We start from the raw sequence: 27,349 nt of genomic DNA on the forward strand, positions 1-27,349 counted from the left end.
GTAATACACGACGGCCAAAGGCAGCATCAGCAGAAGCAAAACTATCTATTTTATAATGACGGATAAATGGGGAAGGGGACGACCAAGTCGCCGCCCGACAGATGTCGCCAATAGGTGCCTGAGTAGCCCAGGCAGCAGAAGTGGCCGCGCTGCGAGTAGAGTGAGCTGTGATACGTGACGGCACAGCCAATGATTGTGATTGATATGCTCTAGCAATACAAGCCTTTATCCATCTAGCGATGGTGGTAGAAGAGACCTTGAGACCCACTGATGTCGGAGCGAATGACACGAAGAGAGCCTCAGATCTACGGAAAGAAGATGTCCTCTTAATATAAACGCGAAGTGCTCTGCGAACATCTAAAGTGTGCCATCTGCGATCCAAGTCACTAGATGGGCGAGGACAAAAACTTGGCAACACCACTTCCTGAGACCGGTGAAACAAAGAATTCACCTTAGGAACAAACGTGGGATCTAAACGTAAAATCACACAGTCAGGGCGATACAAACAAAGATCCTCTCTCACCGAAAGAGCAGCCAATTCAGAAATGCGTCTGGCAGAGGTTACTACCACCAGAAAAGCCACCTTCATAGATAACAGATTGAGATCGCAAGAGCGAATAGGCTCAAAGGGTGACCCGGTAAGGGCCTGTAAAACCTTTGACAAATCCCAGGAAGGATAGCGATGAACCGTTGGAGGTTTTAAATTAGCTGCTCCTTTAAGAAAGGAACGGATCATAGGGTGGTGAGCAAGAGAGGAAGCGTCGTCGCAAGAAAGAACCGTGGCTAGAGCAGCCACCTGTCTCTTAAAAGAGTATTAGAAGACAGCCCTTTGTCCATCCCGTCCAACAAAAACTGTAGGACCTGAGGTACAGTGAGAGATGAGAATTGTACCTGATGCTTGGACATCCAAGATGTAAAAGCCCTCCAAGTAGAGTCATAAACTCTATTCGTGGAGGGACGTCTAGATGCCTGGATGATATCAATAACTCTCGGAGAATAAGCCTCCGTAGTCAAACGTCTCCGCTCAATCGCCATACGATTAGTTGTAGCCATTGAGGATCGGGATGGCTGAGCGCCCCCTGAGTGAGCGCTATCCGATCTGGAGGTATCCGCCACGGGGTGGCTACAGATAGGCCCATGAGATCTGCAAACCACGGGCGTCTCGGCCAATGAGGGGCTATGAGAACGACCTCTGCCCTCTCCCGTAGAATCTTGCGGATGACCGCTGGAAGAATAGGAAGCGGAGGAAAAGCGTACAGAAGGCCCCTGGGCCACGGGATGCGTAAGGCATCCACTCCCTCCGCCCCTGGAGACTGAAAGCGGGAGAAAAACCTTGGAAGTTGGGAGTTCTGTGCCGAGGCAAACAAGTCGAGGACTGGGTGTCCCACTCTGTGAGATATGGCTAGGAACAGGCCTGGATCCAGACGCCATTCTGAATGATCCACTGTCGCTCTGCTGAGAGCGTCTACCTGTTGATTGATCTCCCCCGAAATGTGATCTACCCTTATCGATAACAGATTGGCTTCTGCCCAAGAACAGAGCAGCGTGGCCTCTGTCATCAGAGCGCTTGAGCGGGTGCCCCCTTGGCGATTCACGTGCGCCTTGGCCGCAATGTTGTCCGTGAGGACAAGTATGTGTTGGCCTCTCACCTTGTGCTTGAAGTGACGCAACGCCAGATGAATAGCCCGGAGCTCCAGCCAATTTATGTTGTGTGCCAGATCCTCCTTTGACCATCTCCCCTGGGCCATCTGAGACTGGAGGTGAACCCCCCAGCCAAAGAGACTGGCGTCCGTGGTGAGAACTATCCGTGACTGTTCTCTGAATTTCGATCCTTTGTTGATTGCTCGAGAACGCCACCACAGGAGAGAACGTGCTACTAGGGGAGTTAACCGCACCAGTCTGCTGGAGGATGTTAACCTCTTCCTCTGAAAAGGGAAGAGGAACCATTGCAGGGCTCTCGAATGAAGTCTGGACCAAGGCACTATGGCGATGCAAGATATCATCTTGCCTAAGAGCTGGGAAAGGGTGAGGAGTGAGACTGACCTGGTGCGTTGTACCAGCTGGACAAGAGCCCTGAGGCTGGCTATGCGATCCGGTGAGAGATAGACCATGCATTGGGTCGTATCTATTACTGCTCCAAGATGAAGAAGCCGTGTGGATGGAACCAATTGACTTTTGGGGAAATTCACTAAGAATCCATGATCCTGCAGTACCTCTATAGTGCGGGTTACCTCTGACTGTGTCGCCTGGACCGACCTTGATTGTATGAGGATGTCGTCCAGATAACACTGGATCCGTATGGACTCCAGTCTGAGGTGAGCTGCCAGGACCGATAGAATCTTTGTGAATACCCTCGGGGCGGATGAAAGGCCAAACGGAAGTGCCCTGTATTGATAATGATAAGATCCGTAACAGAATCTGAGAAATCTGCGATGTGATTGANGAGGCTTTTGGAACTATGAATAGGATTGAATAAAATCCTCTTCCCCGTTGATCGGGGGGGACCGGTTCTATTGCCTGTATTGTGAGAAGATGGGTAATGGCTTCCTTCATAAGAGCCCGTTTTGACGGGTTTGAAGGGGTTGGGCAAGAAATGAAGCGGTTTGCCGGTCTTGTCAAGAATTCTAAGGTTAGACCCTGAATAACTGTAGACAAAACCCAGGTGTCTGTAGTAGTTTCCTCCCATGTTCAAGAGAACAGGGAGAGGCGACCTCCTATGGGGGGACCTTCCCCAGAGTCACTTATTCCTCCGATAGGGACGGCCCCCTGCACCTCGAAAGGGCCACTTAGACTGTTGTTGTAATTGCCTGGGTTTGGTCCCAAAGCGTTCCGCCTGTCGGTCCGATTTTGGGGTAAAGGGGCGTGCTGGTTGAGACCAGGTAGAGCCCTGGTTGTTGCCCCTGAATCCCTGTCGTCGATAAAAGGGGGTAGGCTTTCTATCTGATCTCCTGCCTTGATGAGCCAATACCTTCTTTTTGTCCTTATTTTCTACTAGGTATGGCTCCAGGGCGTCTCCAAATAGCTTTCCACCAGAATAAGGAGCGGTGGACAAATGACTCTTGGATTTTAAATCCGCCTTCCATTGCTTCAGCCAAAGTAAGCGCCTGGTTGAAATATTGGCTGCTATTGCTCTGGCTGAAAAACTGGCAGCATGCAACGTAGCATCTGCTGAGTACTCAATCGCCGCTAACGCTTTCCCCAAGGTTTGATGTGCACGAACTTGATCCTGAGGGATTAAATTTTGAAGCTCCTGGAGCCAAGTGACAGAGGAACGAGAGAAAAAGGAGGCAGAAGTGGAAGCCTTTATTGCCCACCCTGATGCCTGATGCGCTCTCCTGAGGGATGCCTGATGCGCTCTCCTGAGGGAGTATTCTGATTTTCTGTCCTCAGGTTTTAAGGCCTCCGCCATGTCCCCAGCAATCGTGGTATTGGAAAAGATGGGAGTGAGGGAAGTGTCAACGGCCCTCTGACCAAGAGGTTGGTCAGGGATGGGGCTACGCTGAACAACTTTTTGTCAGAGGACCCAGGAGCCGGAGAAATACCCAGATTAGTCCACTGCTTTTTAAGCGTATTGATAAAAATGGGGGGACAGGGGATGTGTTTTTGAGTAATCGTGCGCTCAGCAAACACTGGATTAGAAATCTGACTGGTGGAAGGGGTGGGTTCTGGTTCAGGTTCTGGCTCTAGCTGGGATGAAGCCGAGGCTTTGGCCAAAATAGTTTTAAACAGGGCAGGATTAAAGAGCCCTACAAAGGGAGATGATTCCTGAGAATCATCTTCATCCTCTGATAGAGCTGGTCCTCGTGATTCCTCAACATCGGAATAATATTCTCCGCTCAGACAGGAATGTTCAGAAGGAATAGAACAGGCGTAATCCGGTGTGGGAGATTTACGCTGTGAGGGTGTAGAATGTTGAGATTTCTGCAAAGATGAAAGACATAACAAGACCTGCGTAACCATAGATTGCAATTGTTCTGGAGCAAGCGTCTGTGGCTGCTCAGAACGGAGACCAGCGGCCGTGGGAGTGAACGTGGCCGAAGGAGGAGGAGGGGGAGGGGTAGGCTGAGGAGTTCCCCATGTCGGATTTGGATTGGACGCCATGGGATTGTCTATTAAAGATTGGGAGCCTCCATCCGGAGACAATGGTCTGTGTACCTGTGCAATTGTGGTAACCTGGGGGCTGAAAGGAGAAGCCCCGGGAGGTTGAGAGACAACCGGTACCTGCTGTGGCAAAGCAGCTTTTTGAGCCCTGGATATCTGTCTCTCAAGAGCCTGATGTCTCCTGGCGGCCTCTTTTTCAGCCCTTTTGGATGGAGCCTTACTTGAGACAGCTTTTGCCTTGGCCCTGAGCCTGTCCGCTACCTCAGTCTTTGATGATTTGCGCCTTCGCTTAGCAGGAGGACTGGTANATTAGGCCTGAGACCCTTCAGAACAAAGTCTGAGGGTGGGTCAACAACAAGCAGGCTAGGAACAAGGCCCAGAAATTAAGGCCCACTCCCAAAGATAGACAAGGTAGTAAAATTCGTATTGCCAGAGGCAATGTCAATTAGGTAAGGCTGGGAACCACAGGGGGTATTAATTCACTTGGTTCTGCCCTCCCCAGAACACAGGGGGGGGAACTAAACCAGCCACCAGAAATCACCAGATTCGTAAAAAAAAGGAAAAAAAGGCGACCGCCTTAATCACGTGGGGACCGACCTGCAGTGCAGGCCACCATATAAAATGGCGGATGTCGGCCACGTGGAGAAAGCCCTACAATGCAGGCCTCAATTCAAAATGGCGGCCACGGCCACGTGGCTGTGCGATGGGGCTGGGAGAAATCGAAAGAGAAAGAAAACACCGCACGCTTGTAAAGTGAGAGCTTTTTATGCTCTCTGCCAGAAGAAACAAAAAAAAAAAAAAAAGAGGGGGGCGATCTACAAAGCTTGGACTGTGCGCAGTCCCACGCTCCCCCTAAAACGATCGCGCGCAGGTAGAAAGGCAAGCGAGAGCAACGCGATCGAAGAAAAGACTCCCCCCCAATACCTAGCGATCCGCGCCTCTTGGGGCCTTAGCGGCAGCTCCACACACCCCAAAGAACGATCGCGCTGAAAAAAGCGCCAACCCGGCAGCAGCCAGAGATCAAGAAAACTCTGCCTGGCTGAAACTTGCAGGCCCTTTGCCTCCGCGGAGGCCCGCCGATCAACTGGGGCGAGCGGAGAAAAGACTCCATAACCCCCAGTCTCCGGATGCTCTGGCAGGCTCTGGGAAGGCAGGGGTCCACAAACCAACAAACCCCCCTTCAATCCCCTGGATAAGGGAAAGGACGGGGGAAATTAGCGCTAATAAAAGAACAGGAGGAAAGGATCAGAGGGGTGGGGGAGTAAACAACTAAATTGAGGAATTGAGGGAAGGGTAGAAATATCCAAAATAGTTAAATAAAACCTGAGTCTGGAGAGCAGAGAAACAACATGCCTTGTCTGGGTATAAGACTAAGTCGGAACTGGGCATGTGCGGCCAGGCAGGAGGCGTGGCTATCTCAGACTTAGTCTTATTGGGTACAAGGGACTTCAGGAAACCCAATCAAGTGGATTATCCATCCCTCATGCTGGAGAATAGATATTTTTAGTCAGAATTTTAAGATTTTAATACTGTTTATGCTAATTCGTAGTTTATGCTAGAGAGTTGGATTTTATTTTTTGTAATAAATTTGGAATTGGGTTTCATAGAATTTTGTTAAAAAGGAAAATAGGTAAATAATTCAACTTGAAAATGCATGTAACGTGAAAGAAGCCATACCTAACACTAAGAGGTGATTCAATTGAGAGTCCCAATAATGCACAAGCATCCCTTGTAAAAATATCACAGATATCTGCCCACTGATTTGCATCTAGTAAATGGACATATGGAGAATTTTCAATTCCTTGCCTCAAGTATACTAGACTTCCCATCAAAATTTGAATATCTGCAAAAGGTAAAAAAATATAATTTAATTATGTTATAAAGGACATATACTATTATATTTCTTTATTCTAAAAATTAATATATATTGAACACATAAAAATTGACAATTCACTAGCAATATCTCATTCTTCGACTTTTTCAATTATTGATAATTCTTGGAGATGTATTCTTTTTCATTTTGCACTCAAAATTCTTATGGTTTTTTTTAATCTCCCCTATATGGCACTCTAGAAAGAAAAACAGAAGTGTGCTTTTATGTAGCTTAATTATGCCTATAATTATAATCAAGATTTATACCTTTAGAACTCTCTAGCTAGCCCAAATAAAATGTTATTGGACTCTGTTTTCTCTTACAACTGTACCAGACATTGGGCAGATAATGAGAACATTTCAAGAATGTTTTTTAACACCATTATTTTTCAGACTGATGTTCGGATGCACAATCTGAAAGTGAATAAATGCAACAAAATTTCTCAAAGACCGGGTTGTTCAAAAATGCTGGCCACAGAAATATTTAGTTACATAAAAAACAGTCACTTTAAAAACTGGTAGTTCTATTTAGTGATATATATGAACAGTTGTTTAATTTTTAAATGAATAAATGATGCACAAATGTGGTTTTGCATTTGTTTCATCAAGAGCAGCCCTCTGTTTTGCTGAAAAACAAAATATTTTCAAGAATCGACAGGAATCAAAAAATAGTATTATAATTTGATAGTGAGAAAAGATTTCTTCCAAAAAGAAAATGAATGGGCCAGTAAAATCTCCACTGATTGACTAAACCAGCTCTCAGATTCATAGACCAAAAAATATCCTTGAGAGAAAGCATACTAAAAAAAGCTTTCATAATTAGATGTGTTCTGATACAAATCCACTAACATTTTTCAATACACTTAATAAATTAAAAAACTGTAAACAGGCAACAAAACTATTTAGGGCAATAAAATATCTGTAGAGAACTCAATACATACAGCTTTTAACTTGAAATATTGTGTGGTATCTGGCGTATAGTATTTCATATTGCTTACCTTTCTGATGATTGAGAGCAAATGGTTGAAAATTTTTTGCATACTGCAGTGCTTCTCTCTGATTTGCAGTTCCACCCATTAATAAACTAATAAAATATAATCTATGCAGCTTAAACTCTAAGGAACTATTCTGTGTCATAAGCATTTCTCTGTTTGAAACAGCCCACCTAAGAAATAATGGGATAATTAATTTTAAGAAAAGAAAAACAGAAAAATAAGTAATTAAGATAATGGTTTACCTATTTGACATTTGCCTAAGATCACTAAAAACTAAAATATTATTATTTACTATGTTTCTTATATCACCAGTATACCGCCAGCAAGCCAACCAGTAGAATAATACTGCTTTCTACAAATGTAGGTATCTTGGATTTAGACTATAAAATGAAATTTCAAAATTAATGTCCAATATTTTGCAATGCAACTTGCAATTCAAAAAGGACTTCACTGAAACTGTGATGTAACAGTTCTTGATAGCTGTCATCCATTTAGAGCCAGGTCAGAGTTTCAGAGAAATGTCTTTGTTTTGTAAATAACTACTTACTTACAGTCCTCTGCAAAATATGAATGGCCTCTAGAAAACTAGAAAAGAGATATTTTATTAACAGCATGAAGCTGACATTTTCCTCACTGGGTCATAATGTGCTAAGATGACCTCCACACGAGCAAAGAAGTTGACAAATATTTTCTGAACAAATAGCTGTTTTATCTACAAAGCTGTTAAAATAACTTTTTCACATTAATACTATGCAATAACTATTAGTATCTTGTACAGATAATGTATAATAAGTAAACATTAAGCTTCTACAGCAGACTTCCATAAAACACCCTGTTATTTGGAACAATGCTTAAATGCAGGAGTCCTGCAGGACTCGTTCCAATACAGATTTGGAATGGAAATCATATTCAGAGACCTTAATTTCTATTCATCTCTGTTGTCCTAATTTCACTACAACCTTGCTCATCTATTCCAAAACTGTAATTAAAACAAGGATCAGTTCAGGTTAAATGGAGGGTGCTGAAGTTCTACTGGATATTTTCCAACAGGAGTCCTGAGGATATCAAAACAAAAGTTTATTTTCCATGCTTATTGAAACCTCTCTCTGGGAAAGTCTGGAGAATATATTAAAAAGAAGTTGGAAGATCAGGGAATTGTTTCATCTTGTCTCTATGGAAGAATTGTACTGGTAATTCAGAAGCAGAATAACTAGTGCAACTCTTTCTTCAAGGCTGAGAGGAACATGAATTCCTCTGCCCATACCAATTATTAATTTCTAAACAATAGTTGCATGATTCTTGCCATTCCAGAGCAGAAGAGTTAAGAAATCCTTGGAATCCTTAAAGTTAGAAATGAGCTGGAGTTGGAAAAACTGACAATAGCACAGAACACTGTAAGAATACTACCTACAAGGGCTCCAAATGTATTTCTAATAATATCAAAGAAAAAGAGAAGGAAGCTGAATACCTTTCATGTTTTCCTACACATTTGCTCATATGTGATTTTCTTGACTCTCTCAGGCACATGAAATGGCAGTTATAGGGAAATGCTAAATAACTACTACATCATAAAGAATGTCAGAATGTTTTCTTAGAAAATAGTTATTTGTTAAATAAAGGCATTTACAAGTAGTCCTCAACTTACAACAGTTCATTTAGTGACTGTTCAAAAATATAATGGGACTGAAAAAAGTGACTTACAACCGTTTTTCACAGTTATGTCCTTTCTAGCATCATCATGATTATGTGATCAACATTCAGATGCTTGGCAACAGGTTCATATTTCTGACCACTGCTGCATCCCAAGATCATGTGATCATATTTTGTGACCTTCTGACAAGCAAAGTCAATAGGAAAGCCAGATTCACTTAACAACTGGATTACTAACTTATCAACTGCAGTGATTCACTTAACAACTGAGGTATGAAAGGTTATAAAATGGTGGAAAATTCACTTAACGAATGTCTCACTTAACAACAGAAATGTTGGGTTCAATTGTGGTTGTAAGTCAAGGACTACCTATACTGCTAAAGCAGAGAAAAATTTGGGGGGAAAAAGACAAAAACACTTGTCTCTTGTCTCTTCTTTCTATATATATGTCTACTTATTGTACCCAACTATACAAAAAGTAATTTGGAATGGCACAATTGATAACTTAGGGAACAAGGTGAAAAGTAATAATTTGCAATAAAGAGTGGCTTAGTATCAGGCTTCCCTGAGGACCAACATTTTTAGAAATTTAAGAACAGATGTAACTATCTTAATAACTTTCTAGAGACCTTCATTTATACAGGTAGTCCTTGGCTAATGATGGTAATTGAGACCAGAACTTTCATTGCTAAGCAATGAAAAATATATCACGGAATTGCTTGCTCAGTAACCTGGCAATCCTGACGCTCCCTGTTGCTGTTGTTAAGCACGGATCGTGGGTTATTATGCGAGGATCTCCTCATGATTTTCCACTGGCTTCCACCAAGCAAAGACAATGAGCAAATACAGAAACCATATATAGCACTGGGAATACCAAAAAAGCACAACCTTGAAAGGCATTCTGTTAATTTTATCTTTAGTTAGTAAGTTCTCAGTTGCAGGCCTCAGCTTAATATTGCATGAGTGTACTGTACTATTTGGCAGTACTGATTACTTACTCAGAAAATACCATTTTCTATTGAAGAAAGACAGCTGCTGCTACTTATTAAAATTATCCAAGCTATGTCTTTCAGCTGAGGCAGGATAGATGAGATTTTGAACACATTTATTTAGCTCTAAATCCCAACATACACAAATTTATTAAAGGAAAAGATTTCAGTATCTCTTAGATTTTATCTAAAGATTTTCCAAACAGTTGAATAACTCACTCCAATGCAGGTCTCAAAACTCTAACTTTAAGTGCTTCCAATATTCGGTTCAGCTCCACAAATGGTTGCTTTTGACTTTGGTCTATAGAAAGTCCAGACTCCTGAAAAAAAAGTTATAGCCCATATCTATTAATTAACAGAGTATTTTTCACATTAATGTTCTCTATGATTATTAGATAAATAATTTATTTTGCCTCCACATTCTGGCTACAATTACCTGACAAAGCTCCTCAGCTACGTCTAACATTCCTTGCCGGAAAAAGTGTTCAACCATAACTTCGTTCAGAATCCGCTGACTATCCGCCTGCCAACATCCATCTATTCCAACACTACTAATGTCAGAGTCAAAATTCTGTGAAGTAAAAAAGGATAATTAAGTCTAGAAGAAACAAATTTTTCTGATTTTTATTCAGATGCCAATATTAACACTTTCAAACTATTTAATCCATTACGAATCTTCTATATTCAAACCATATTTTAAAACTGCAGATAGACAGATAATTCCAAACTCATTTTCCCTATCCCCATAAATAAAATGTTGAAGAACTCCTATATTCACATTTAATTTATGTAAGGCATTGTAGAAGAAAATGAACACTGCAGTACGAGATACTAGTTTTCATCATGGGATACGACTGGACTCGCTTCCAAATACCTTCCATTTTCTCTCCTATATAAAAATGCTTTTTGGATCCTTGTACTTTTTTTACTTAACCTTGTAAGAAAATATTAGTGCTATTTATCTCATAGAATCTGTCTTGTGAGCTGGTTATAGAATGAATTTCTACCACTCCTTTGACTTAGACAGATCACAAATGAGATTATATTATTCAATTGGTGTGCCCCCAACACATTATGGATCCAATAATTTCAGAGATGACCTGAGGGGTTTCCCAAAACTGTAATAGGCAAATTCATCAAAATAAATCCTTGTTGGTCATGGGCAATGCAATGCAAGCTCGGCTCTTGATGAAATTACTCCCAAACAGCCCTGTTGACTGATCCCAAAGATGACCTTGATTTACTCAGGAAATCCAGGAGATAAAGTAGCAGAATGAACATATAAAGTAACAATGGCAGTAAGAGAGGCAAAACGTCGTTAGATATTGTATTAGTTAGTGTAGTTATTGTATTTACTGTATTAGTAAGTGTGGTTGCATCTTGCTTAGGGTTGCCAATTCCATTGTGAGGGTAAACCAATATGGAGAGCAACAGCCCAGCTACTGCATCCATGTTCAAATATCACACTAAGCCAAATAATCATTACCATAATGAGCATGAATCATAATAGATTGTGCATAATCTCCCCTCTTCAATTTTGCAGTTAAAATTAGTTAAATTTTGTTATATTATGACAGTACTAAATAAAACAAAAAAAACTAAACTATTTGAAGAATTCAAATAGGAGCAGAGATTATATGAACTGTGGCTGACATGGTAATTTTAATATTATTAGTTTAAACTAAACCCTAAAATATAAAAATTAAATTATTGGAAGGGAAATGGATATTCACATAATTTTATCAAAAAATATCTATCCACTCAATCTACTACACCACAACCAATGCAAGCTATGGAAAGATAACATTGCCATACATCAAAAACATTTCAGAAATAATCTACTACAACTACATGACATCAACCTTGCACACAAACCAACTAAAGTAATCCAAAACATCTTAAGTAAACCAAAAGACTCAGTAGCACCAAAAGAAAAAAACAGGAATCCTTTATACCATACAGTGTAAGGACTGTTAACAGCCACCATGTAAGACAAATAGGCAGAAGACCAGCATCCATGAACACCAACTAGCAGTCAGAAAATAAGATGAAAATTCTTTAATTGCACAACACATGGACAGACTTCCACTATAGTTTCAATTGGGAAACTGAGCATCCAAGATCAAACTAAGTTCAAAAATATTAGAGGATCCCTAGAAGCTTGGCATTCAGACCAATCAGCCATCAATAGGCATATAGAGATAAACAACATTTACATACCATTCAAAAGGGACAATCAAAAAGCTAAAAGACCAAAACACCTTCTTGCCAATAGCCAACACCAAGATAAGCAGAAATTAACCCCAAGATTAATACTAAACCAACAATCAAGCAATGAAGGAACTACCAAATAAAGACAATCAACAATGAACAAAATCTAACCCGGGAACCACCAAGAACATTCCCACCAACACTAACAGGCAAGCCACTTTGATATAAACAGAGAACAAACCCCACTCCCTCTAGCACTGATGTCACTTCATCGGATAATGAAACATCTGCAAGAAAATAATCAAGCTCAGGGAGCATCAAGGGCCTCACAGTTCATCCTGAGCTACAAATATTCTATGTTCTTCATCACTGCTTCTTCTATGGAGACATCTGAACCAGATTCATATTACCTTTGATTAGTACATGTTCTGATAGCCCAGATTTGGCCTACACCCAGATGCTGCTCATAGACGAAATACTCCTGGTTACAAAACATATACCTAGGTTTTGTTCAGAAGCACAAAAGATCTGTTGAATCCTGATGGATCAGTATCTTGAAATGCATTTTTGTAACTATAATTCATTTAAACTTTAGATATTACTTGTGGATATACTTTTATTTGTTATAATTTTACACGTTATATTTAATATAATTTTAGTATTCATATAATTTTATATAGGCTATATTCTGGATCTCACTTATAGATATTAGGTTGTTTTAAAAATATATTAATTCTGTCTTAAATTTTATTTTATTATCTGTATTGGTGTAGGGCTGCAATAAATTAAATTGAATTGAAATTGATGCTTAAAATACTATTAATACCTTGTCAATTGCTTTCCCAACACGAGAAACACTACTGTGGATATCCTTATGATCCGAAGCCAATTTCTGAACTGTGTCCTTTATTCGTTTACAACATTGCGTCATAACAAGTGATATTGTACCTGATAGATCTTCATCTGGATCTAAATGGAAGAGAGAAAAATTAAAAATTAATTGCATTATTAGAACAATATCAAAAGCCGAGGCTTCATACTTTAATTTCGAAGACCTATACAATAAAACAATAGATTACAGAATACGAATACAAAGACATTTTATTGCTATAATTAGCATCTGAAACTTACAGATAAAATTATTACAGATAAAAAAATCAGGTCAAACCTATAATCTAGATTAAATGTACTGTATCTAATAAGCATATTAGCCATTAATACTACAAATTACAGTATTTGAAAATTCAGTTCTTCAAAAAATAGCCATGTCACAGCTTTCTATGCAAAAACAGAACTATGTTAAGACTCTATTCAACATCTAATTTTAAGAAACAACAAGCTCCTTTAAGCAGACTTTTCCTAAATTCACTTCAAATCATTAATCAGAGTTATCAACCAGACTGGGGTGCTGTGGATCAATCCTGCAAATCACTATAATATAATCACACGCAGATTTTTTTTCCTAAGAGTTAACCATCTGCAGTTTAGCTTGTCAGTTCAATAAGCTTAAATACATAAGGTATCTGTTTTTGCCAGAAAGTATTCAACATTGTACCCCAATGCTTCATATCCACAAATACACAAGTTGGGCTTTTGTTTTCTCCATACTGTCTCTTTAAATGGACCAGTGGCCTAAGGAAAAAGCCTTCTTACAGCTGTTCCAAATGTATCCTAATCAAGAGATTTATGGAATAGGCCTGGTAATTAGTAACTAGGTGCTCCTGGGCCCAATCCTGCTAGTGAGAAATATCAAGTAACCCTCTACAGCTGATAGTATAAAGGCCACATACAATCACACCCTTGAAGGACTAACAAAGTCTACTATTTATTAACCAACAATTTTAATAATGTAGAAATGCTGACTCCACTATCACCTACCTCTCTCAAAATGGCCTTTCAAGAAAATTTGTGTAGGGATGTTGAAATTGTCAGAAGATATATGAATCATATCCTGCCCAATTAATTCTACATCAGTCATATGTATTTTTGAGGATTTGTTCCTGCTTTTTGGGGGTTGGGAGAAATGGAAGATACAACTGTATTCTTTTACTATTAAATAGTTTTAACATATTTCAGACAGTTCTAACCAATGAAAAAGGCCAACATTGGGAGGGGCAGACTGTCTCCTGCAATGGACTTGAAAGAGGAATCTTATATAAAATTAAAGCCAACTATAAAGAAGTATAACTAAAGCAAAAGAGAGTTTATCTTTATATGCATGTTCTGAGAATGAACCTGATTAAACCAAATGATAAGAAATGAAAAAGAAATGAACAGAATTGTTACACTGAAAGCACAGCAGGTCTCATGACTAAAAGCAAATTTAAAGAAAGAGATGACACATTCATAAAGCTTGAGAAGATGAGGAAATATAATACATACAAGACGACTGGGATAAAACAAAACAGCCAAAGTAGTATAGGGATTTACTATCTTGCCTAATTAGCCCTGAACCTATTTCTTTACAGCAGTCCCCATAAAGAAAATGCTGAAACATTTGGTGAGGGTTTCTCTTTTGTCCAAAAGCTTTTTCAAAGAGTTCCTCTAATAATGTATAACTCCCCCCCCCCATATCTTATGAACACCTTATATATAGTATAGACACATTCATTAAAAAGCTGGGGTTAGTTACAATGCCCTGTTGAGCACAGGCTGGTGTGAGATTTGTGAAACAGCCGACTTTTTAGAGCAAGCTTCATTGTCTGAATTTCTACCCGCACAGAGAGGAATTATCAGGAGAAACAGCAACTAGGAACGCTAGTTTTGAGGAGAAAGGGAGCACATACTTTCGCTCTGGAGGATCTCGCGGCGCAGCCCTGCCACGTACTGGATCAGCTCCTCCAAACTCCGCTCGCATAGCTGCCCGTAGCCCGAGAACTTCTGAAGCACCTTCTCTAGCTCGCGCTCCACCGTCACGCATTGGTCCATTGTTTTTCCCTCCGGCGCCCTCTTGCCCTCCCGCCGACCAAGCAAGACCGTATGGCTCGGCCGGAGGACACTCAACGGAGGACCTCCGCGAAAGAGAACGAAGGAGCAAAACGAAGCAGGTTTGCGAGTTGTTGTTTTTGCAGGCAGCACGAAGGACAGCTGAGGTCCACCAGCTAAATACTGGAGATGCGTCACAGGCAGCGCTGTAAACAGCCTGGAGGTCCTTCAAGGGGAACCTTGGGGTTTACGATTAAAAATAGAAAACGATTCGAAAACACCCTTGAAGAGGCTGAAGAGGACCGTTGCGGGACCTTAGATATTCATTATTTCCCCCTCACCCCTAAGACATCTGCTTATGAGATACATGGAAAACCTTACAAAAATGCTGTTGGTCTGCTACCAACAAAGTCAAACCAGTTCCAGTACGAGTAAAATGATGGGGGTTTTCCAATAGGGTCTTTTTCCCACCGAAAGCGTCATTTCAATTTTTTAATTTTTTTAAATTTTAAATTAAGTGAAGATCTTGTGTCAAGTTTATTTTTTCACGCAGCTGTTCCGCATTTAAGCCAGGCAATAAGCTTAGACAGCTAAGACTGATCTCGCTCAAGCAGGAATTGAGAGCGTCCGAAGGGCTTCGAGACTCTTAAAGAAGGGGTTGTTTTTACAGGATCTCGGTTTTGACGGGCTATTTGTGAAGAGTTTCTTCAAGAAAGGGAGTTTCCCTCAATGGGGTCTTTAACGGGAAATGGATCCGTTTTCAACATACCACTAACGAACTCATTCGAAAACGGAAGCGATTATTTTAGGTCTTTCTCCCCTCGTGTAAGCTTCCGTCGCGAGCTGATTATTACTTCCGGGCCACACGGCGGGATTGTGTTTGTTTTTGTCCTGAGCTGGGTATGGAATGTTCGATAGTGGATTCGTCAAATTTAGCTAGTGTTGGCAATTCCCCCCCCCCTTGTTTTTTAATCTACTCAATTCATAGCGTGGATTCGGGAAACCCGTGTCCAAATTATGACCACGGGCGTGTTGCAATGGTCAGAACTCTGAGAACAAGTTATAAATTACTATTCATTTAGTATAATCACCAGTTCAGTTGCCTATCATCTGGCTTTCCTTTGGAGTAATAGGTGACAATACCTAATAGATTTTATATATCTTGAAGCTGCTCTGCAGCGGTGTCCCAGTAAGACATTGAACTAGTTTAAACATAGCACTAATCAATGAGTTAAGGCCTTTCTCTATTTACAGCTGATCAGAGCATAATTCTGCCCTGGCAGTATGTTTTCTACTGTGTCTGCAATGTTGTCTTCATCTTGTATTCACTCCACAAGTAAAAAACCTACACATTGTTCTTAAATGTGTTAAAATGACAATGTCTTGTATTTGATATGTAAACATAGTCGAAAAATGTCAGAGTACGTCTGTGTCAATCACTGCTAAGCTGTGATATGGCTTCATTGATTGGGGCTTATCACAAAGGCAGTCACTGAAATGTGTATGCAATGTGTATCTGGTTGCTGGCTTAGAAAGATGTGAATTATGATTTATTTAATAAATTAATGATTAATGCTATGTTTAAACAAGTTCAATGAGCTTGCAATATAGAATTTGAATACTGGATACTTTGGTGGGCTGTTTTGAGACACTATTACACTATAATTTTATGTTATACAGGATGATTGACTTGCAAGAATATTTCTTTAGATTTCTGGGGAGGAAGAGATGATATATACACAGTTCTATTGTTTCTTCTTAGGAAACATGATTTTAATGTTAATTAACATTAGCCCCGGTTGCAGATTTTCGTTTGAGAATGAACTAGAGCTCACAATTTAAACGCAATTAGTGGATTACCGCTTTCGACTAAACTGACTTTCTAGTAGGGATTGCAGAACCTACTGAGAGGGCCGGACTGTTCCATCGGCCCTTTTTGCTCCCACTGTTTTCTCTACCAGTACAAAAAGTGGGCGGAAGGAGGCAATCGTTTGTCTCTAGTCTAGCAATCGCCCCGGGCAGATTAAAAGGCAAACGACCAGCTTCAGGGCCTATGCTAAACGAACGAAGATAAAAGTATTTCAACTTGACCGACCGCCAGGTTTTCTAGGTAAACAAACCCGTGGGAAGCAACGCCCAGGTTAGTCACGGGGATGAGCGCCGTAGTTGGTCGCCCAGGAAGGAAGAACTGCTTGGGTGGCTTAGATCTCTTCCTTTCCGGCTTTCTGGATCCACATCCCTCCCCTTCCCCCTCCCTTTGCGGCCGTCCGCGGCTGTAGACGTCACTTGTTATGTCTCCTCCGGCTCGGGCTCTGCTCCGCCGCGGGGAGGCGACGACGACGACGACGGGGCACGCGGAAGCCCAGCCAAGTCACCGCCAGCGGTCCCCGCAGAAGTAGGACCGCCATCTGCCCGTGAAGGGGTAATAAGCGAGGTGCCTCGCCCTGTTCAGTCCAGCTGCCCTTTTCCTCGGCGGTGCTCCCTACCCCCACCGAGGAGTGCTTCTCATTTCACTTTCGGGTCTTCTCTTCCCTTTCGAACGCCCCCCCCCCCCATCTAGTTGACATCTCTAACGCAAAATCACCCTCCTTGCTACCGCCCTCCAGAATTCCCTTCCCCCTTAGTGCTCATCCTTTTTCATCCCTGAAAAGCTCCAGCCCTTCTACTGGTGCCGCTCCTCAAGCACCTTTTCATGGTAAAGTTCTATTGCACCACCACTATCTGGTTGTATTTCTGCCTTATCATCAACTGGTCTGAAAGGAGAGGTGACTCCCTGGCTGCCTTAAGCCAGTGCCAGTGTTTCCTCCAAGGTGCCTCCAGGTCTTCTATTCACTATCCATCCAACCGGTTCGGATTCTGTTCCAAAGGGGGAGAAAAAGGGAAAGATCCTGACATTAGGAACAAGACCCAAAGTGTTCAGAATGCCTGACTCCCTTTGCTTCCTCCATCAGGACATTCCTCTTTTTCTCTCTCTTGTAGGACTGAGGGACTCTCTTCTGAGAGTCGAAAATCCACACACAAGAAAGATGTGGCTGAAACTGTTTTTCTTGCTTCTTTATTTTTTGGTCTTGTTTATTCTGGCCAGGTTTTTTGAGGCCATTGTGTGGTATGAAACTGGCTTCTTTGCCACCCAGTTGGTTGACCCAGTGGCACTGAGCTTTAAAAAGCTGAAGACCATTTTGGAATGCAGGGGACTTGGGTACTCAGGGCTTCTGGAAAAGAAAGATGTCAGAGATCTGGTTGAGAAATCAGGTAAGCACAATATCTTCATGAAGGCTTATCTTTCAATATTGCTGTCTCTCCTCCCCCTCCCAAACCTTTTTTTCCCTTTATTAAATATATTTGCAGTCATTTTTATGATGTGACAAGTGCCTTAAGGGAATAAAAGACATTAAATAAAATTAGTAATGACCGCAGGCTTGAAATGCATTGTCACTCAACAGGAATTATTTAAGTGTATCTCTGAGTGCAAGGGAGCAACAGGATGGGAAAACACGTACTGCACAGCAGTATAAAGGACAGAAATTCTGTCTGAATGTAGGTGAAAATACTCAAGAGATACTGCTATGATCCCTTGGAAATAAATGCTCAAGTTCTTATTGCAAACAAACTGTTCATATTTAAATCCATTAAATTCAATGATATTCAGAAAATGTGTTTAAATATACTACTAAGTTTTGCTATTAATTAAAAAGCTTTTATCAAAAAAACTATTCTAATGTATGGGTAGGCCTCAACTTACAACAGTTCATTTTGTGACTATTCAAAGTTACAGTGGTACTGAAAAAAATTGACTTATGACCATTTTTCACAGTTATAATCTTTGCAGCATCCCCATGATCATGTTATCAAAATTCAGTTGCTTGGCAACTGGTTCATATTTATTTATGATGGTCGCAGTGTCCCAGGGTCATGTCATCCCATTCTGCAATCTTCTGACAAGCAAAGTCAATGGAGAAACCAGATTCACTTAACAACCAAGTTACTAACATCAATTGCATTGATTCACTCAACAACTGAGGCAAGAAAGGTCATAAAATGGAGTAAAACTCACTTAACAAATGTCTCACTTAACAACAGAAATTTTGGGCTCAATAGTGGTTGTAAGTCAAGGACAATCTATAATTAATAAAATACAAATCTTTAAAAAGTGTACATTAGTTTACTTGAATACTTTTGAACAGTGAGAAATGTGTTGAAGATGTACAGGTAGTCCTTGACTTAACAATTTGTTAAAGTGACTGTTAAAGTTACAGTGGCACTGGAAAAAGTGACTTATGACCATTGCAGCATCCCCATAATCATATGATCAAAATTCAGACACTTAGCAATTGACTCATATTTATGGTGGTTGCAGTGTCCCGGGGTTACGTGATCATCTTTTGCAACCTTATGCCAAGCAAAATCATTGGGGAAGCCAAATTCACTTAACAACCATGTGACTAACATAACAATTGCAATTATTCCTTTAATAACTCTGGGAAAAATGGTCATAAATTCACTTAACAATAGAAATTTTGGACTCAATTGTGGTCGTAAGTCAAGGACTCTGTAATCACTTCAAAGCAAATACCTTCTCCTTCCAAGCATACTTTCATTCATGCTTCAAATTTGTTAATGCAGCTGTAGATATAATCGCATAAATTAGTCAATATATTGTGCATCATTTCAATAGACCAGGAAATCTATGAGATATTTTCACAGAAGTTACATATCTCTCTCTTTGAATTGCGTAGATTATTCTTTTGACTGCCTAGTATTTAGTCCTTCATTCAACAATATTAGAAGCTTCCTGCCTTATAATAAAGGCTCTTCATGTCCCACCAACAGCAGCACAAAGTGGTCTTACTAACTGTTGCTAAAAGTAATTGCATTGATTTTATACCCAGTCTACTCTGGAGGCAGTCAAATTTGTATTTAGTTGTTTTATATCAGGTATGTCAAACTGCCGGCCCACGGGCCGGATGCATCATACTAAAACCGCGCCCACCCCATTGCCGGCAATGGGGGGGAAATCGTGATACGTCGCGCAATGTCATGTGACTTCGCGAGTTTGACATGCCTGTTCTAGATCTAAAGCAGTGTTTTTCTTCCCCTCCTCCTCACAAATCTTGCTGTACAAATGGTACAACATCTCATTCACGATGCTGAAGATGATACAGTTGGGGATCGGATCTACCCAGCTCACACTGGCTACTTAGGCTGTAAAGGTACACCCTTTCCCTCTGATCATTTCATGTCCATTTTGATTTCAGCTGCTGAAGAGACACACAAAAAGTCATTTTTTTCTGTGAATAAGCAGAAGCAGAGTAAGGTTTGACGGATGGCCACTTAACCATCTGCCACTAAGCTATCTCCTCCCCAATAAAGAACGTGACTAGTGAATATTTTTCTTGTGGGCTCCTGATGTTTGATAGCAGGGCACATGAATCCTTCAGGGAAATCCTTCAATTGCTTTCTTTAACTTGTTCACATTAAAACTGTGAGGACAATACCACTCCCTAGCTAAAAATAAGATTAGGATTTATTTCCTCAGAGCTAGGAAAGAATAATTTACAAGAACAGAAGGAACAGCCACTGGTACCATCTATTTATATCTAGTGAGACCATATTTTTATTACTGTACATTTTGGCATGTAATCAAGAGCCACAATGAGACAGAATGCTTTGAAGAGAATTAACCTACTATATAGACACTCTAAGATTAGCAAAGAGTTGGGCTGCAACTCAACACATTTACTTTAAAATAAGATTTGTTGAATTTGGTGGGACTTTTGAATGCAGCATGATAGTAAAGTATTTATCTGCTTGAAAATGAAAACCAATACTAAAATTAATGGACTGAGCTGCATGAAAGTGATCAAAGTTTATAGAGAAATTTGGAAATTGAATTAAGTTTATAATTTGAATATTAAAACACCTTTGTTGGAATTGTTAAGATTTTGATTAGGACAGTAATAAAAAATAGATACCTTTAAATAGCTTTGAAGTGTAAAAAATGGTATCCTAGAGAGAGAATTAGCATTAATATTTGAAAGCAGATACACATAGACCCTATAACCAGATATTCTTACATTGATGTAATGTGCTATGCACCTGAAATATATTTCCTTATATATAAATAAGTTAGTAAATGGCTTATGTTCAGTTAACAATAAGATTGACCTTTAAACAAATAAATGGTTCAAGGAAGATTTGGATAATTCTGTAAATGTAAAGTTAGGAATGAATTGTTTCCCCATGTTAATCATTGTGTTTCCTATGACTAATAGCCTTTATATTTAGTTGTTATTGTTGATTGTACCCAGATTCATCTGGAATCAGATGGCCTTATAAATATGATTTATGAATGAATAAATAAAAATAATGAAATAGGCCAGGTCAGATATTTCATCCAAAGTTTTTTATTATATTTCACAAAGCGTATAACCTTTTCTAAATGATGTATAAAAATTGAAAGGTAAGATATCTTGCAGATATTCTCTCAATCTAATAAGCATAACTTAGTTTAGATCCTAGTTATTAAACTATGTAGTCTGAACCATATGTTGCAATAAGACAATTTATCTAATTTTATACATATTTCTGCTACTGCCATTCATAGTCCTGTATTATCTACTCTTAAAAATAGCATAGAATAGCTGGGATAGATAGAGCTGTGTGAAATAATTGTCTATGGTATACTTAGTTCTATCTTTAATATATACCGGTATTATGCAATGAAATTTATAGCCATATATAATAATAGTGAATTCAAGTCTCTGTGAGCACTGTCTACAACAGAAAGCTTTTGCTAGGCTTTGAAAAATCTTAATACATATAAATAGAAAAATGTATTTTTAAAAGCACTGAAATAGATGTCGCATACATATTGAGCCCAATAGTAAGGAGGGGTGAAAAACCATCAGGAAAGAGGAATTAAAGGAAATAACCTAAACTGGAGAATTGGAGAAATCCCTATTGCATAATATTGTAACTCTTAATTACAATATCCTATTTTTGTTAAGATTATGGGTATGATTGTTGAGTATATACCCAGATAAGGAAGTTATCAGAAGAACAAAAGTCCACAAAACATTGAAAAAAATCACTATAGAAAATCCCAAAACAATCCAATGGACACTAGGTACTATCAGAGCTGTGGAATGCTGACTGGCTGTGAGAGGCAGGAGGAATGGCACAGAGTGGAACACTTCTTTTGGTCACACAGTAACTTTTGATTTCCAGTGTCCTTTGTTACTATTTACTATTATAAAGAATAAGGACTTAAATTGTAGAAAAAACAAGTATGTTGCTCAACCTTTTAATTACACAGAAGGAAAGTATAAGTTTTCCCTGGACACCTAAATAGCCTTAAATATTGTGATTTCCTTTGAATATTTTTGAGATACAAATGGTGAGCTGCTGATGTAATTATTACAGATAACACATTTAATATAATTATTGCCTTTGTGGATAATTTACCTAGTATTATTTATCTAATATTTAGATTATTGAATAATTCCTCATTTATATTTAAATGCGGAAGGAAAGTATGTTTGTAGACTCATGTTCATGAAATAATATATAGTGTTAAAACTCAGTTTACAGTTTCCTTGCTCTACAGCAATTGTATTACTCTCAAGAAATTCCATGTAGATTGTTTTATTTCCTCCCTTCCATCAACATAAAAGTTCAAGTAATGTAGGATTTTTCACATGGTGAAACAGGAATGCTGAAACAGATTTAAGGGGATGGTTCAATAATGTAGAATGTTAAAATTCTTGGGCTTGTTTAACAGTTTTATTACTTTGCACACACTCTGAAAGGATATAGATTACTTCTAGATGAGAGCTTTATTATAAAATTACCACGCCTTATTTAATTTTAAATATCTCTGAATAATTAAAAAGGTTAAGATACATAATTCACAATCTATTCCCACCATCATCACTGTATCTTCATCTAAAGCTTTTGCAGGCCATCAAGTAAGCAAAAACCTTTAATATAGACTGTCTAATAGGAATTTAATTTGTATTTAAAAGTTATTTAAATTAGTAGAAATTGCATTTGTAATCTGCGCACTCATAGATGCATTGTACTCATCACAATACATTTATCTGTTATAGGCCTCCCAGTAGAGATGATAATATTACGTTACTTGTGCTACCAAGCCATGGACCATCTGCAGTACTCTCATGGATCACCAGTAGTCCATAGACTACAAACTGGGAACCATTTCTCCAGATGCTGTCCTCTATTTATAAACTTCTTGTCCAGAGAAAGATGGAATAGCTGCATAATGCATTATGATAGATGAAATTAGAAGCCCTCTATCTGGAAATAGGCTCAATAGGCTCAAGTGATTATGTAACTGACATGTTCACTATATATTTGTTCATTTAACAAATAGTGAAATGACAAGGCATGACAATCTTCTTAGTGAGCAAGGAGCTGCTGTGAGGCTTTTTCTTACTTGAAACTTAGTATTTTTATTCACATGTTCTATTGCCTAATGCAAATATTTTCTGTCATTTAAGTTAATTTTATTCTGAACTAGAGATGGATGGGATTAAGGCCAAGAGAAGGTGGTTTAAAGCTACCAACTAAGTTCATGTCTAGATTGATATTTGAATGTAGAACTCACATATTTTGCTACCATGCCATGTTACCCCATAAGGTTTGGGATTATTTCATGGAAAACAAAATGAAGGTTTATTTATTTATTTATTTAGCTGATATACTGCCAAATCTAAACAACTTGGTACAATTTACAATGAAACAATCAAAAATCATAATACAATAAAAAATTTAAAAATGTAATACTGTAAATATATAGGCAGTAACTATATGGACTGGTGCCATAGTCTTTGGGAAAAGACTGTTTAACAGTGTGGTTCACCACAGAAATCTCTGCCTCCAGACCATGACCCATTTCATCTCCAGTATGTGGGGAACCTAAAGCATTGCTCAGCAAGGAAAAGTGCAAAGAAAAGGACACAGGATAGGAAGAACTAAACCATATATTATTAAAGGTAGTATTCCTAAGAATTGGCCTCTGATTCTATGAAGGGCTAAACATTGATTAATGTTTTCTGGAACATTGATTTTAGTCTTACTGCCCATAAAGGTTTGGATTTTTTTTTTTACTAAGATTCTAGTTTACAGAATAATATAAATTATTGTTGATGTTTGAAGTAATTATCATCTGGGTAACATAAAAAGAGATAACATATTATAAAATGATATGGTACTAATCTCATTCACTAGAATTTCCTTATTGCAGCAAGGTGTGAATAGGAGTATCCCCCGACCCAGTTGACCAGTAGAGACACACAATCTTCTTGAGCCAAGTTTTTTCAGGTGCATATGGGACAGAATATAAAGTTCTGACCACTGAGAGAAGGATGAGGCAAAGTTTATATTGTGATCTTGTTTACAGGAAAAAGATAGCATCCCTTAGCAACAGACCCACCCAAACACATACTCATAGCAAATTTGTATTTCTAATCTTTCGTTTATTTTGTCTGCAAGCTTGATGTCCAGCCAGTACTACAGAGGGAGCCAGTACTCCCTCCCGTTCCCTACAGAGGAAGCTAGTACTCCCTCTTTTCCAGAGGGAAAAGAGTCCCTGGGCGTGCAGTTTCAGCACCTAGTAAGTTACTTGAATTTTTATAGCTTCAGATATTTGGCTAAACATTGAAGCATCTCTGAAGCCATTTTGTTAGGCCAAGCTGTTTCATGATTTATTTTCTCCTTCAGGTGTTTCTCACAAACCCATAACTTGCTCAATCCTTTCCTGGAATGTCCATCCTTTCCACCTAAGTTTCAAGGTATCTAGATGTAATTGCTTCGGGGGAAAGGTTCTGTCTGGAATAGATAGATAAGTTGGATGTTCTTAAATATGGGTATGCTCCCTTCATCTGCAATCTGAATGAATGAAACAGAACTATCCCTTTCCTAGGATGAAATTTTTAAGTAAAATGACTCAAATTTCATGTCTAAACCAGATTGACTACCAAAGAGGTCTTGAAGTACAGTGTGCTAGTACAAACCCTTATGAACAGTTATATAAATTTACTAAATAAATAATAATCAATTTTATCTCTCAAACAAAGGTTGAAAAGACTAAACTGGGCTAAAACCATGTTACCTGGACAAAGGAACAATGGGACAGTGTTATTTAGAATGATGAGGCCAAGATCTCCCTGTTTGGTAGTGATGGCATAAAATACATAAGCAGAAGAATCGGAAAAGATTTGCATCCTGACTGCATTATATGTACCATGAAACACCCAGTCAGTGTTATGATCTGGGGTTGTATGACATCAAAAGGTGTGGGCAGAATTTGTGTGATTAATGGGAATATAAATGGCCAAAAATACATTAATAAAATACTTGAGCCCAAACTGAAGCCTTCCGCACATGATCTTTTCCAAGACAATGAAGCATTTATATTTCAATAGGATTCAGCTCCATGTCATGTTGCTGCTGTGTGCAAAAAGTGGTTTCAAGATAATCATATTCCACTGCTGGAATGGCCTGGGAATAGCCCAGACCTTAACCCAATTGAAAATCTATGGAGCCGACTAAAGAAACTTGTTAGTCAGAAGCAACCCAGCAATAAAACCCAGTTAATAGAACAGCTGCAGAACTAAAGGACTTGGTTCACTCTATGGGAAGACATTGTAAGGCCGTAATTCATGCTAAAGGTTACCCAACTAAGTATTAACTGACGTGATAATTTTTGTATATCTTGTTTTTTCTATAGTGATAATTTTTGTATATCTCGTTTTTTCTACGTGTTTCATTTTCTTTTTTATAACTGCTATTCTAATAACAAATCCTTCATAAAAGTTATTGCATTACATTCTTGATTAAATTATCTTTCCATTGATATATAATTTTGTGGTATTACTCCAAAAACAAGTGGTGTTATTAGCTATCAAACCTCAAATGTACACTTTTCCCAAAAGGTTTCCACAATTTTGGTCACTACTGTATATTGGAAGACATTAATTTTATAGAGTAATAAAATCGGCTATCTGCAGGTCATCAGATCCACTATAATTACAAAATAAGATGTGTACAAATATACGTATATAGCTTTTCCCCAGCTCTTTTAAAATATAATCTATAATCTTGATTTACTTTTTGTCCTTTCGACTAATATGACCTTTAGTTATTGTACTGATGTTTCTTTTTGTTTCATTTTTCAGGAGACCTTATGGAAGGTGAACTTTATTCTGCTCTCAAGGAAGAGGAAGCCTCTGAATCTGTTTCCAGTACAAACTTCAGTGGTGAAATGCACTTTTATGAGTTAGTAGAAGACACAAAAGATGGTATCTGGCTTGTACAGGTAATAAATGTATTCATTTTGAGTAAGTTTATAGTATGCTGAAAATGGTGGATTATATCTCAATGTTTTGTAAACTGATATTGATCCAAAGAATTGAGATAATGTTTCCCATTATTCCATTTTTGTAGGGTGCATATTTAACTCAGTCATTTTTATAAGAATGTTAGTTTGCACAAATATTGATAGTATTAAAAACATTCAAGTTGTGAGGAATGTGAACACAATTGAAGATTCCACAGAGTTACTTAATAATTCTTGACTGTTGAAAAACAAAGCAGTGGCAAGCCAGAAAAGCCCAATCCTGCTGGCTAGACTAGGAAGTTGTAAAAAGAATTCTATAAGAATGAGAAATCAGTTATAAATTATTGCCAATGAAACAATATTGACATGTTCATTCAATCACTAGGACTTAAGCTTGATTTTAAAAGAGGAATTAATAGAAAAATCTAAGTATGGAGAACTGGAAAGTATTGCAACAGCCCAGGTTCTGTTCAGGAAAAAAAATCAAGTTTTAAACTTTCTTAGAAAAAAAATACTCTATTGCAAGCAGCACGGGGGTGTTATTCATAAAGGATTCCAGTGATAATTACTGCTCTTCCATTCATCCTTCCCTATGCTGACACCCAGATTATTCTGCATAACTAAACAAGATAAACAAATATTTTCCAAAATATTTGAATTGGGATCTATAGTTTTTAACTTATTAATTTGAGCAATAGGGCAGAAAAGGCATGCTTGCAAGTATCATCAATAGTGGATCTACATTTGGTGGGTCCTAAAATACATGCTTTCTCTACCATGGTGCCCACCTTATGGAACATTCCTTTCCCCCCAAATTAGATTAGCTCTATTCCTTTTGACATTCCAGAAGCCCTCCAACACCTTCATCAGGTGATAGAGTCGGTCTGAGACAGTGCCACCATATCCAAAACTAAAGAAAGTATATTTCCAGATCCAGGTGGTCCCAAAACCATTCCATCTTGCCAGAGTTGAGATGAAATCTGATGTCCCCCATAAAAATTCAAAAATAGATTACATGTTCTAATGTTTGTTTGTTTGTTTTTTTTGTTTTTTTTTAAAAATTTTATTGACAAAACAATTAAAACAAAAAGGGACATGACATGACGTTCCAGTATACATGATCCTAGTAATTCGTTCCTTATCATATTTAAAGTTCTAAATATACATCTCTCTACGTATTAACACATAATTTTATATACCACAAATTTAAACTTTAACTCAAAACCCGACCAGTTCTTCTTGACTCA

General features: G+C 38.8%; 2 protein-coding genes across 5 annotated transcripts in view; one reads left to right on the top strand and one right to left on the bottom strand.

The window, feature by feature from the left end:
* The window catches only part of RMND5A (required for meiotic nuclear division 5 homolog A), a 26,039-nt gene extending 11,142 nt beyond the window's left edge, over nt 1–14,897 (bottom strand). Inside the window, exons 1-6 of the mRNA XM_015831492.1 lie at nt 14,605–14,897; nt 12,645–12,787; nt 10,044–10,178; nt 9,827–9,927; nt 6,972–7,138; nt 5,779–5,944 (exon numbers count right to left, since the gene is read on the bottom strand). Coding sequence (XP_015686978.1) covers nt 5,779–5,944; nt 6,972–7,138; nt 9,827–9,927; nt 10,044–10,178; nt 12,645–12,787; nt 14,605–14,746 — 854 coding nt within the window. The 5' untranslated portion in view covers nt 14,747–14,897. The remainder of the gene's footprint in view (nt 1–5,778; nt 5,945–6,971; nt 7,139–9,826; nt 9,928–10,043; nt 10,179–12,644; nt 12,788–14,604) is intronic.
* Nucleotides 14,898–17,080: 2,183 nt separating this feature from the next.
* The window catches only part of LOC107302393 (charged multivesicular body protein 3), a 45,912-nt gene continuing 35,643 nt past the window's right edge, over nt 17,081–27,349 (top strand). For 2 of the 4 annotated variants that reach the window (XM_015831497.1, XM_015831493.1), the window contains exons 1-3: nt 17,081–17,165; nt 17,723–17,995; nt 25,942–26,081. In XM_015831497.1, coding sequence (XP_015686983.1) covers nt 17,770–17,995; nt 25,942–26,081 — 366 coding nt within the window. In that variant the 5' untranslated portion in view covers nt 17,081–17,165; nt 17,723–17,769. Of the gene's footprint in view, nt 17,178–17,722; nt 17,996–19,911; nt 19,954–25,941; nt 26,082–27,349 lie in introns of those variants that run through there. The other 2 variants (XM_015831494.1, XM_015831495.1) reach the window with 2 other exon arrangements.

The sequence above is a fragment of the Protobothrops mucrosquamatus genome, unplaced genomic scaffold, assembly GCF_001527695.2.
Source record: "Protobothrops mucrosquamatus isolate PMUCROS unplaced genomic scaffold, P.Mucros_1.0 scaffold_257, whole genome shotgun sequence".
In the NCBI taxonomy this organism is placed as follows: Eukaryota; Metazoa; Chordata; class Lepidosauria; order Squamata; family Viperidae; genus Protobothrops; species Protobothrops mucrosquamatus.